Genomic DNA, 13,707 nt, shown 5'->3' on the forward strand with positions numbered 1-13,707 from the left:
TGCTCTTCCAAACCACCATGCTGGCTAAAAAGGACTCTCTAGAAAGTACCCATTCCCCCATTTCTCGCTTTAGGAATGGCTCTTCCAAACCACCATGCCGGCTTAAAAGGACTCTCTAGAAAGTACCCATTCCCCCATTTCTCGCTTTAGGAATGGCTCTTCCAAACCACCATGCCGGCTAAAAAGGACTCTCTAGAAAGTACCCATTCCCCCATTTCTCGCTTTAGGAATGGCTCTTCCAAACCACCATGCTGGCTAAAAAGGACTCTCTAGAAAGTACCCATTCCCCCATTTCTCGCTTTAGGAATGGCTCTTCCAAACCACCATGCTGGCTAAAGATGACGCTCGAGAGAGTACACGTCCCCCCATTTCTCGCTTTAGGAACGCTCCTCTAATCCACCACGCTGGCTAAAGATGACTCGAGAGAGAGAGAATATGTTCCCCCGTTTCTCGCTTTAGGAACATCCTTCTAAACTACCATGGCAGATGGGAGCTCTCAACAGAGCTTTGTGCTCCTTCATTTTTTACTTTTAACACTATGTACACCTCGCCCTACACGCGCCTGACAGACAAGAGCATAGTTTTTGCTGCTCCCTCTGTGCAGGGATACAAAAAGGCAGAATGTGGAGCGATCAGCGAAAGTTTCACTACATAAGATGTGCAATTTTGCAAGTTACTAAACCAAAGCAAATACGACGACCATAAACACATTTCCATCACTAGCCAAAGCAAGAATCCTAGGTCCCAGAATTTATCAACATGGAAATGCGGTAACACAGAGATGCTGCCGGAACAATTGCTAGATTGCTTAAAATGGCCGACTTTACACGACTGGTGCTTAAGTGTTCAAACAATGGTTGAAAATTGGTGGTCTGCTTTTCTCTCTATATATATCTTGTTAACTGGCAAGGATAAAAGCATTTCTTGGTCATCAACCATTGCTTCAAAGTTTCCCCGCTGACGGGTGACTCGCTTAGGTTTTTTGCTCGAAAAGGTCGTGGTATTCCAGTTCCTCCAGCTCTCGGTTGTACTTCTCGATTTCGCGGTTTGCCTCCTCCAAGTAGTCGTTCATGAACTGGTCCATCACTGACAAGAAATGCCATAAGGAAAAGAAAGGCGAATAGTTGGGACTTCCCTGGAAAAGGAGAAGTGGGAATTCAACCAAGCAACTTGGTGATCCATGGCACCCTGATATTGGAGTGGAAAATCCCCCCACCCCACAAAATTTAACATAAGGCCCACTGGGAGACGCAAGCTGGCCCAACGAGGTCTCATTTCTGTCTGATCTGGTCCTTGTAACAAATGAATCATAGAATCATAGAGTTGGAAGGGACCTCCAGGGTCATCTAGTCCAACTCCCTGCACAATTCAGGAAACCCACAAATACCTCCCCCTAAATTCACAGGATCTTCATTGCTGACAGATGGCCATATAGCCTCTGTTTTAAAATCTCCAAGGAAGGAGAGCCCACCACCTCCAGAGGAAGCCTGTTCCACTGAGGAATTGCTCTAATGGTCAGGAAGTTCTTCCTAATATTGAGCTGGAAACTCCTTTGATTTAATTTCAACCCATTAGTTCTGGTCCTACCTTCCCGGGCCATAGAAAACAATTCTACATAATCCTCTATAGGACAGCCCTTCAAGTACTTGAAGATGGTGATCATATCACCTCTCAGCCACCTCCTCTCCAGGCTAAACATCCCCAGCTCCTTCAACATTTCCTCATAGGACTTGGTCTCCAGACCCCTCACCATCTTTGTCGCCCTCTTCTGGACCTGTTCCAGCTTGTCTACATCCTTCTTAAAATGTGGTGCCCAAAACTGAACACAAGACTCCAAGTGAGGTCTTACCAGAGCAGAGTAAATGAGTTCTGCACCCCTGATTTAGGGGCTATCCCTTACCTATATTGTGACGCCTATCAAAGCACAAGAGTAGAGACACTCACAAGGGGAATCTTAAAGTGCATTTCCCTGCAAACGGCTGACCTAGATGGCGCCACTACAAGGGCTCTGCCATTTTCAGACAACATGCTTGAAGGACGGACATTTTCCGTGACTCCTGAAATAACTCAATGGTCCCTTTCTGAAAAATGAAAGGATACGCGGGTGATAATCCATCTTGTCCCCAAAGAAATTCACAAACTGAGTCCCATTGTAGAAGTAACCAGCTGGAAGTGGATCCAAGTGGCGTTTCACCTGCAGGCAGAGGGAAAAAAATACACCGCTTAGCACCCAAGATTCTTGGTACTAATCCATTTATGTTTCAGGTACTGAAGGAAAGAGAGAGAAAAGAGGTGTAGTTGTTTGAGGTTTGGATTAGAAGCAGGGAGGAAAAAAGAAAGGAAAGGTCCCCTGTGCGAGCACCAGTCGTTTCCGACTCTGGGGTGACGTTGCTTTCTCGTTTTCACGGCAGACTTTTTACGGGGTGGTTTGCCATTGCCTTCCCCAGTCATCTACGCTTTCCCCCCAGCAAGCTGGGGACTCCTTTTACCGACCCTGGAAGGATGGAAGGCTGAGTCAACCTGGAGCCGGCTACCTGAAACCCAGCTTCCACCGGGATCGACCTCAGGTCGCGAGCAGAGCTTAGGACTGCAGTACTGCAGCTTTACCACTCTGCACCACGGGGTTCTCAGCTACTTAAAGGTAGTCCCCTGTGCAAGCACCAGTCGTTTCCGACTCTGGGGTGACGTTGCTTTCACAACGTTTTCATGGCAGACATTTTTATGGGATGGTTTGCCATGGCCTTCCCCAGTCATCTACGCTTTCCCCCCAGCAAGCTGGGGACTCCTTTGACCGACTTCGGAAGGATGGAAGGCTGAGTCAACATCGGGCCAGCTACTTGAAAACTCAGCTTCCGCAGGGATCGAACTCAGGTCGTCAGCAGAGCTTAGGGCTGTAGTGCTGCAGCTTTAACACTCTGCGCCACGGGGCTCTTATAGGAGCAGGGAGACCTGGGTTCAGATCCCTGCTTGCCATGAAACTCACTGGGCCAGTCATTCCCTCTAGGTTAACTTACTCTCACAGGGCTACAGTGAGGATAAAAGGTGGGGAAGGAAACCACTGAAGCCACTCTGCGCTCCTTGGAGAAAGGGAAGGATAAAAATCGCACTAAATAAATAGCACTGCCGCTGGTAGGAAAATTGCCTGACTAGAAACAGATAAAACAATGCAGTAGCAGCCATGTGACTAAAGGGAACCTCCACATTTAGAGGCACGAACTCTCTGAATCCCAGAGCCAAGAGGCAACATCAGGGGAAGGCCTCAGCCTTTGTGCCCTGGTTGGCCACTGTGTGAGACAGGGGGCTGGACTAGATGGACCGCTGGTCTGATCCAGCTGGGCTCTTCTGGTGTTCTTATCAGGGGAAGGCCTCAGCCTCTCTGCCCTGTTGTTGGCCCTCCAGAGGAACTAACTGGCCACTGTGTGAGACAGGAGGCTGGACTAGATGGACTCTCATTGGGCTGATCCAGCAGGGCTTCTCTGATGTTCTTCCCAAGGGAAGGCCTCGGCCCCTATGCCTTATTGTTGGCCCTCCAGAGGAACTGGCTGGCCCCTGCGTGAGACAGGAGGCTGGACTAGATGGACCTTTGTTGGTCTGATCCAGCAAGGCTCTTCTGATGTTCTTCCCAAGGGAAGGCTTCGGCCTTTCTGCCCTGTTGTTGGTCGTCCAGGAGAACTGGCTGACCACTGTGTGAAACAGGCTGCTGGACTAGATGGACCGGGTCTGATCCAGCAGGGCTCTTCTGATATTCTCATGATGGCTGCGGCCTCTCTGCCTGTTGCTGGTTCTCCAGAGGAACTGGTTGGCCACTGTGTGAGACAGGAGGTTGGACTAGATGAACCCTCACTGGTCTGATCCAGCAGGGCTCTTCTGATGTTCTTCTCAGGGGAAGGCCTCAGCCTCTCTGCCCTGTTGTTGGCCCTCCAGAGGAACTGGTTGGCCACTGTGTGAGACAGGAGGTTGGACTAGATGGACCCTCCCTGGTCTGATCCAGCAGGGCTCTTCTGAGGTTCTTCTCAGGGGAAGGCCTTGGCCTTTCTGCCCTGTTGCTGGCTCTTCCGAGGAACTGGCTGGCCGCAGTGGGAGACAGGAGGATGCTGGACTAGATGGATCCTCCCTGGTCTGATCCAGCAGGGTTCTTCTGCCCTGTTGCTGGCCATCCAGAAGAACTGTCCAGCCGCTGTGCGGGACAGGACGTGGACTCGGTGGACCAGTCTGATCTAGCAGGGCCCTTCTGATGTTCTAACTGCCCCAGTCCTCACAGACCAGATCGAAAGACACATTTCCTGTTTTACTTGTTTCAAAATGGCTACTGTTTCACCATTTTTCTCTGGAGTTCCCCTGAGTTCAAGGCAGTCCTGTTTGGCAGTCCCATTCCCCCCCCTCCTGTCCCCAGTTATCATATGCAGATGGCAAGGAATAATGCCCTTTGTTCCCAGCACCCTTTTGTGTCGACGGGGCTCCCACAATGAATATAAATATTAAAACGTTAAAGCTATTATCTGCCTCAATCAGTTTTAATTTTCATTCATTTGATCCAGACTTCAAGGTGCTTTGGGCTTTTTATTTTTAAATCAAAGGGCTTTGGGGTTTTTTTTTTTCTCGGTCTGTGTGAAATGGCTTTTACGAGAACCGCTCGAATGCCAAATTTTAATAAAAAGCGTGGAGAAATAATGAATTCTGTTTCAAATAAAGATGTCGAGGGAAAGCGGGGATCGGAGGACTCCGCTGCGGGGGAGAGAAGAGACATTTCAAAGCTGCGCTCTTTCTGTTCCACTGAATTTGGGTTTCTATATTGGCAGAATGTATGGGAATCCCGCTCTCTCCGTACACACACACACACACACACACATATCTACTATGGCTAATAGCCACTGATGGACCTCTGCTCCACATTTTTATCAACTCTGGTCACCGCACCTCGAAAAAGGATATTATAGCATTGGTAAGCATAGCCAGCTTTAAGAGGGGATTGGATAAAAATGTGCAGCAGAGGTATAGAAACCCAAATTCAGTGGAACAGAAAGAGCTTTGAAATTTCTTTTCTCTCCCCCGCAGCGGAGTCCTCCGATCCCCGCTTTCCCTCGCAATCCCCTCTTAAAGCTGGCTATGCTTACCAACGCTATAATATCCTTTTCGGAGGTGCGGTGACCAGAGTTGTACACAGTTCGACACCCCTGGCTTAGAGGGAACGCGGGCTTCTACTTACGTGGATGCTCTTGATTTCCTGCAGAGTCAGCATGCCTCGGGTCTTCAGCGCTTTCCTCTGCGGCTTCTGCGTGGGGATTAAAATGCGGCAGTTAAGCACGACGGATGTGACGCCAGGGCATGTTCAAGATAAAGAACCAAAACGAAGCCGAGCCTCGGAAAAACCGGGCCTCGTGCCCGTGGGGAGAGGGGCACGGGAAAGCTCTGCTCCCCACTGGCCTTCTGCCCTCTTCCTCCACCAGCCTTTCCCCAACTCTGCCTCCCCAGACGTATCTAAAGCGTTCCCCCATCACCGCCGACTGCATTTGGGCAGCGTATTTATTTACAATCCCCCGCGCTGCCAAAATAAAGAGCACAGCCTTATGAGTCATATTCCCGGTCTATTGCAAAGATTTAAAAATTTTTTTCACAAGGTCTCTCAAATTAGGCGTCTGGGCCTGGCAATTCTGCCAAATCAAACACCTTTAAGGCAAATATTTCTTCCAATGTGAATATTCATGACTCAGAGCTCACTTCACTGAAAGGATTTATACGAAAAGCTGCAAACAGAAAAGCAGGGAAGTTTACAATCCACGCCCCCCCCAATCTCTCGTTGTACATCTGTCTTTTGCATCTTACAGCGACACTTCAGATGTACAAGGGTTTTCACGTGTGACAAGAAGGTAAGCGACACTTCAGATGTACAAGGGTTTTCATGTGTGACAAGAAGGTAAGCGACACTTCAGATGTACAAGGGTTTTCACGTGTGACAAGAAGGTAAGCCACTGGCCTGATTCAACACGGCTTCTCTGATGTTCTTATGTGACACAGAGTGCTGGACTGATGGGCCATTGGCCTGGTCCAACATGGCTTCTCGTATGTTATTCTGTGACACAGAGTGTTGGACAGGATGGGCTATTGGCCTGATCCAACAGTGCTTCTCTTATGTTATTCTGTGACACAGAGTGCTGGACTGGATGGGCCACTGGCCTGATCCAACATGGCTCCTCTTATGTTCTTATGTGACGCAGAGTGTTGGACTGGATGGGCCACTGGCCTGATCCAACATGGCTTCTCTTATGTGACACAGAGCGTTGGACTGGATGGGCCACTGGCCTGATCCAACATGGCTTCTCTTATGTGACACAGAGTGTGGGACTGGATGGGCCACTGGCCTGATCCAACATGGCTTCTCTGATGTTCTTATAACAGCATCAAGTCATGCCGGCTACTGAAAACCCAGTCTGGAAAGCCCCCTACAGAGGCCAGCTGCAAGGCTGGTTTCAGTAGCAGTGATCCCACAAGACAGGCAAATATCGCATGCCCAGGATTCTGGGAGCCTCATCTGGGAGGACGCACCTGCTTTGCGGTTTCTCTCAGCCAGTTCTTGATGTCATCTTCTTTCAGGGAGCAGCCGACGAATACCAGGAAGAACTCCTGAGGCCCGCCACCGTGGTCTCGGCTCTCGCTTCTCGAATCAGGAGGGGGAGTCGGCCCCTCCTGAACGGGCACCAGGTTTAGGGAGTTGGAGGACGTGTTGTGGCAGACTTCAATCGTCCGATCCGAATCTGACGCGGGGAGATTGCAAACAAAAAAAAAAATAAAGGTCAACGTCATCCCCTGTGCAAGCACCAGTTGTTTTTGACTCTGGGTGACATTGCTTTCACAACGTTTTCACGGCAGACTTTTTTATGGGGTGGTTTGCCACTGCCTTCCCCAGTCATCTACACTTTCCCTTCCAGCAAGCTGGCTTCTCATTTTGCTGACCTCAGAAGGATGGACGGCTGAGTCAACCTGAGCCGGCTACCTGAAAACCCAGCTTCTGCCAGGGATCGAACTCAGGTCGTGAGCCGAGCTTAGGACTGCAGTACAGCAGCTTTAACGCTCTGCACCACGGGGCTATAAAAGTAAAGGTTGTCCCCTGTGCAAGCACCAGTTGTTTCTGACTCTGGGGTGACGTTGCTTTCACAGCGTTTTCACGGCAGGCTTTTTTACCGGGTGGTTTGCCATGGCCTCCCCCAGTCCTCTACACTTCCCCCCCAGCAAGCTGGGTACTCATTTTTCTGACCTCAGAAGGATGGAAGGCTTAGTCAACCTGAGCCGGCTACCTGAAAACCCAGCTTTTGCCAGGGATCGAACTCAGGTTGTGAGCAGAGCTTAGAACTGCAGTACTGCAGCTGTAACGCTATGCGCCACGGGGTTCTCAGCTACTTAAGGGTAAAGGTAGTCCCCTGTGCAAGTACCAGTCGTTTCCCACTCTGGGGTGATGTTGCTCTCACAACATTTTCACAGCAGACTTTTTTACGGGCTGGTTTGCCACTGCCTTCCCCAGTCATCTACACTTCCCCCCCCAGCAAGCTGGGTACTCATTTTGCCAACCTCGGAAGGATGGAAGGTTGAGTCAACCTTGAGCCGGCTACCTGGACCCCAATGTACGCAACTCAATTGTTATAGTGACAAATTACCATGCAATAAAGTGCATATACAAAATACAATTCATGAAAATTCTTCCGCAAGGAGTCCCGGTGTGCAGGCTGCCGACTTTAAAAGTCCTGCTTCATGTGCGATTCTTCCAGCAAAGGGTGCTCCATTCAATCTCAAAAAAAAGACGTCTCCGCCATAGAGCATGATGCCCATTTAAAATTTTTTCCTGGAGAATTTGTATTCCCATCCCATTATATAAAAAACATTTAGCAGCGAGGAACGCATAGGAAAGACCATCAGTAAGCGTTTTTCTGAGATTTAATGGAGCACCCTTTGCTGAAAGAGTGACAATCGAAGCAGGACTTTAATACTGGATGAAATTCTACGCCTGGTTGGATACTCAAGACTCTTAAGATTCTCTGGTGTGAACTTATTTCTCCTTTTCCCCCTGTATTTTATATTACAAAATTGCCTTTCCTGGAAGACAGTCTGCGTTTGCAATAAAAAAGGCCAACGCCATGCTGAGAATTATTAGGAAGGGAATTGAAAACAAATCAGCCAGTATCATAATGCCCCTGTATAAATCGATGGTGCGGTCACATTTGGAGTACTGTGTGCAGCTCTGGTCGCCGCACCTCAAAAGGATATTATAGCATTGGAGAAAGTCCAGAGAAGGGCAACTAGAATGATTAAAGGGCCGGAGCACTTTCCCTATGAAGAAAGGTTGAAACGCTTGGGACTCTTTAGCTTGGAGAAACGTCGACTGCGGGGTGACATGATAGAGGTTTACAAGATAATGCATGGAATGGAGAAAGTAGAGAGAGACGTACTTTTCTCCCTTTCTCACAATACAAGAACTCGTGGGCATTCGATGAAATTGCTGAGCAGACGGGTTAAAACGGATAAAAGGAAGTACTTCTTCACCCAAAGGGTGATTAACATGTGGAATTCACTGCCACAGGAGGTGGTGGCGGCCACAAGCATGGCCACCTTTAAGAGGGGTTTAGATAAAAATATGGAGCAGAGGTCCATCAGTGGCTATTAGCCACAGTGTGTGTGTGTGTGTGTGTGTGTGTGTGTGTATATATGGAAGCCCTGCGGAAAAGAGGAGCATGAGAGCTAGTGGGAAATCAGTCTCCGAAGAAGATTTATACCCCGCCCTTCTCTCTGAACCAGAGACTCAGAGCGGCTCACAATCTCCTATATCTTCTCCCCCCACAACAGACACCCTGTGAAGTGGGTGGGGCTGAGAGGGCTCTCCCAGCAGCTGCCCTTTCAAGGACAACCCCTGCTAGAGCTATGGCTGACCCAAGGCCGTTCCAGCAGGTGCAAGTGGAAGAGTGGGGAATCAAACCCTGTGAGGTGGGTGGGGCTGAGAGGGCTCTCCCAGCAGCTGCCCTTTCATGGACAACCCCTGCTAGAGCTAAGGCTGACCCAAGGCCATTCCAGCAGCTGCAAGTGGAGGAGTGGGGGGAATCGAACCCGGTTCTCCCAGATAAGAGTCCGCACACTTCAGCACTACACCAAGCTGGCTCTCTGAGTCAGGCTAAGCGGGAGGGATGTATGTACGTGACAGCCAAGGTGGTGCTCTCTTGGACCCTGGTTGGACACTCTTAACTGAGGGTCTGACTAAGAAGTGGGAGATGTGAGTTCGAATCCCCACTCTGCCACGGAAGCTTGCTAGGTAACCCTGGACCAATCACACCACTCAAGCTAACCCAGGGGTGTCGAACTCATTTGCTAGGAGGGCCAGATCTGACAGAAATGATACCTTGTTGGGCTGGGCCAGGTGTGTCATAAAATGTAGCAGCGGTATAAATTTTAGAAAGGACACATACAAACGCAAAGATTTTTTTAAGAACTTAAAATAAAACATGCTTAAAACATTAGCACTTGTTGGTGTTAAAGCTGCTTTCTTTGTATCTCTCCTGTGCAGTCCAGGCTCTCTCAGTTGCACAGCAGAGCTACTGAGCCAAGCCTCTCTTCCTTCTATTGGCTGAGGCTCCTCCCCCTCCTGCTGTGAGAGGAAGGAAAGAGCCAGCGCTTCCTTTGAAGCAAGCTCTCCCTCCCCTCCTCTTCCTCCCCAGGGGAGGAGCCTCAGTCAGGGGAGAAAATAGAGAGTACCTCTGCTGCGCAACTGAGTAAGCCTGGCAAAGCCAGCTTTGATGCAGAAGGAAGCAAGAGAGAGAGAGAAGGAAGCAGACGGCAGGCAGTTGCTCAGGGGCCTGATTCAGTCCGTGGTCTAACCTACTTCAGAGTTGTTGGGAAGATAAAATGGAGTAGCGGAGAACAATGTAGGCTGCTCTTGGTCTCCTGGTGGGGAGAAAGGGGGGGGGAATAAATTTCTTTGAACAGTGGCAAGAGGTTGTGGGATGTGTTTAAATTAAAGAGACGCCATGAGCAACATAGGGAAAGGGAAGGGAAGAGAAGACAACACCAATTACCTGAAAACTTCACTTTGCCCAAAATGTGGTATATGTTTCCAGAGAAAGGACTTGACTTAATGGAGGACTTCAAGGCTGTTTGAAAATTAAAAACACACATCCGCAACATTACTCCTCTTTCCCTCTTCATTGGACATGAGCGAGAAAGCCAAAGCCAAGTTTGCAAGACGCACAATTCATCTCCAGAATGAATTCGGTATGCCATATAAAAAAAAAGATTAATTGGGAGAAGAAAAAGCACACAGATGTCAAGAGTTACACAAAGGACGATTCTCTGTCGAATGCGAAATACGCCGAAGCACACAAGGAACATCAGAAAGTCAAGGCACAGACAGCAAAAGGCATTAATCATGAGGAAGGCACCATTCATCCATCCATCCATCCATTCATTCATTCATTCATTCATATATATCCCACCCTCCCCACCAAAGGCAGGCTCAGGGTGGCTCACAAAAAAAGGGTCGACACAAATGCATTCGTGTGGCCAATATAATAAAACTACAATAAAAACATAAAACATAAAAACAATTTAAAACAATTGCATGTGCTGCTATCATAATTTCAGGCAGCAATTTAAATTCTGGTAGTTAGCTACACTCAGAGGTCTCAGAATCGCCATAGCACAGTGAGGAAGGCCATTGGTGGTGTTCTTATGGACTAGTCCCATTGATGATGATGATGATGATATTGGATTTATATCCTGCCCTCTACTCCGAAGAGTCTCAGAGTGGCTCACAATCTCCTTTATCTCCCCGCCCCCCAACAGACACCCTGTGAGGTAGAAGAAGATATTGAATTTATATCCCGCCCTCCACTCCGAAGAGTCTCAGAGTGGCTCACAATCTCCTTTACCTTCCTCCCCCACAACAGACACTGTGTGGTGTGGGTGGGGCTGGAGAGGGCTCTCACAGCAGCTGCCCTTTCAAGGACAACCTCTGCCAGAGCTATGGCCGACCCAAGGCCATGCTAGCAGCTGCAAGTGGAGGAGTGGGGAATCAAACCCTGTGAAGTGGGTGAGGCTAAGAGAGCTCTCACTGCAGCTGCCCTTTCAAGGACAACCTCTGCCAGAGCTCTGCCTGACCCAAGGCCATTCCAACAGCTGCAAGTGGAAGAGTGGGGAATCAAACCCTGTGAAGTGGGTGAGGCTAAGAGAGCTCTCACTGCAGCTGCCCTTTCAAGGACAACCTCTGCCAGAGCTCTGCCTGACCCAAGGCCATTCCAACAGCTGCAAGTGGAAGAGTGGGGAATCAAACCCTGTGAAGTGGGTGAGGCTAAGAGAGCTCTCACTGCAGCTGCCCTTTCAAGGACAACCTCTGCCAGAGCTCTGCCTGACCCAAGGCCATTCCAACAGCTGCAAGTGGAAGAGTGGGGAATCAAACCCTGTGAAGTGGGTGAGGCTAAGAGAGCTCTCACTGCAGCTGCCCTTTCAAGGACAACCTCTGCCAGAGCTCTGCCTGACCCAAGGCCATTCCAACAGCTGCAAGTGGAAGAGTGGGGAATCAAACCCTGTGAAGTGGGTGAGGCTAAGAGAGCTCTCACTGCAGCTGCCCTTTCAAGGACAACCTCTGCCAGAGCTCTGTCTGACCCAAGGCCATTCCAACAGCTGCAAGTGGAGGAGTGGGGAATCAAACCCTGTGAGGTGGGTGAGGCTAAGAGAGCTCTCCCAGCAGCTGCCCTTTCAAGGACAACCTCTGCCAGAGTTATGGCTGACCCGAGGCCATTCCAGCAGGTGCAAGTGGAGGAGTGGGGGAATCAAACCCGGTTCTCCCAGATAAAGAGTCCACGCACTTAACTACTACAACAAACTGGCTCTCCACGTACAGCGGAGCATGCGAGTTGGGCTTCGGCAGAAAAAGAGAAGAGCACGTTGGCTACTGGATTTGGTTTTGTGTGCTCAAGTGGAATTCCTCTTGTGGCCACCTCTGGCAAAGACTAGCGGCAGCCCCAGCTTTGTGAAGCACTGCAGGGTATATGTGGGTCACTGAACTGATTTGCCAGCACTGATCACCATTCCACAGAGAATGCCGCACGAAGTATGAAGCCAGCCGCCTTCCGACATACCAGCCCACTTTTTACCTTTACACTTGGCCACGAATCGCGTCTTCTCGAGCGGACGGCTGAACCACACACAGATCTGAACCATGGGAGGAAAGACCGAACCGGACCGAAATTTGCCTTCGTACCTTCATGTGGGAAAAAAACCGCATAAAACAAAGCGTGAGCCGCCGCTCCGAACACGGCCCGAGTCCAAGGCTTTTTATGAACGGTACCCCGAGTCTTTGAGTAGATGGGCTTTGCTGCATGAAGCGCCTACGGACTGCGTTCGCAGCTGAACTCATTCAAGGAGACTACCAAGGTGGAGAGCGTGGAAAACAAAAGGCAGGTGAAGACCCCTTTGGGGGCGTAGATAAAGAATCAGGTGAGAAATCTTATGTATCTGGGAACAGCCAGCTTGGAGAAATGTCGACTGCGGGGTGACATGATAGAGGTTTACAAGATTATGCATGGGATGGAGATGGTAGAGAAAGAGGTACTTTTCTCCCTTTCTCACAATACAAGAACTCGTGGGCATTCAATGAAATTGCTGAGCAGTTGGGTTAAAACGGATAAAAGGAGGTCCTTCTTCACCCAAAGGGAATTTCACCCATGGGAATTCACTGCCACAGGAGGTGGCGGCGGCTACAAGCATAGCCAACTTCAAGAGGGGGTTAGAAAAAAAATATGGAGCAGAGGTCCATCAGTGGCTATTAGCCACAGTGTGTGTGTGTGTGTATATATATAAATTTTTGGCACTGTGTGACACAGAGTGTTGTACTGGATGGGCCATTGACCTGATCCAACAGGGCTTCTCTTATGTTCTTATGTGACACAGAGTGTTGGACTGGAGGGGCCATTGGCCTGATCCAACATGGCTTCTCTTATGTTCTTATGTGACACAGAGTGTTGGACTGGAGGGGCCATTGGCCTGATCCAACATGGCTTCTCTTATGTTCTTATGTGACACAGAGTGTTGGACTGGAGGGGCCACTGGCCTGATCCAACAGGGCTTCTCTTATGTTCTTATGTGACACAGAGTGTTGGACTGGAGGGGCCATTGGCCTGATCCAACATGGCTTCTCTTATGTTCTTATGTAACAGCCATGTGATATTTCTGGTGGCAGTTAAAAAACCCCCAAAATATGACTTGGGTCCCTTGAGTCTGAAAACAACTAGAGAAAGAGCCTTTTCAATTGCTGCCCCCCGCTGTTGCCTGTTAGCAACCGGGCCCCGCGGCGCAGAGTGTTAAAGCTGCAGTACTGCAGTCGGAGCCCTCTGCTCATGACCGGAGTTCGATCCCGGCGGAAGCTGGGTTCAGGTCGCCGGCTCCAGGTCGACTCAGCCTTCCATCCTTCCGAGGTCGGTCAAAGGAGTCCCCGGCTTGCTGGGGGGAAAGCGTAGAGGACCGGGGAAGGCAAGGGCAAGCCACCTGATTTAAAAAGTCTGCCGTGAAAACGTTGTGAAAGCGACGTCACCCCAGACTGGTGCTTGCACAGGGGACTACCTTTACCTTTAGCAACCGGGCCGCGGAGTGTGGCGGAGGCACCGCACTGCCCTTTTCGCCCGCCCGGGTCCCAGGCGGACAAAAGAGGCAGCGCAGCCTCACTCCAAAGCACTA

General features: G+C 49.8%; 1 protein-coding gene across 1 annotated transcript in view; it reads right to left on the bottom strand.

Annotated features, from left to right (window-relative positions):
* Positions 1-735: 735 nt before the first annotated feature.
* The window catches only part of DNAAF9 (dynein axonemal assembly factor 9), a 186,789-nt gene continuing 173,817 nt past the window's right edge, over positions 736-13,707 (bottom strand). The window contains 6 exon segments of the mRNA XM_060247199.1: positions 736-1,086; positions 2,101-2,194; positions 5,207-5,272; positions 6,544-6,752; positions 10,053-10,127; positions 12,129-12,235. Of these exon segments, the coding sequence (XP_060103182.1) occupies positions 974-1,086; positions 2,101-2,194; positions 5,207-5,272; positions 6,544-6,752; positions 10,053-10,127; positions 12,129-12,235 (664 nt within the window). The 3' untranslated portion in view covers positions 736-973.

Source organism: Heteronotia binoei, chromosome 9 (assembly GCF_032191835.1).
Source record: "Heteronotia binoei isolate CCM8104 ecotype False Entrance Well chromosome 9, APGP_CSIRO_Hbin_v1, whole genome shotgun sequence".
In the NCBI taxonomy this organism is placed as follows: Eukaryota; Metazoa; Chordata; class Lepidosauria; order Squamata; family Gekkonidae; genus Heteronotia; species Heteronotia binoei.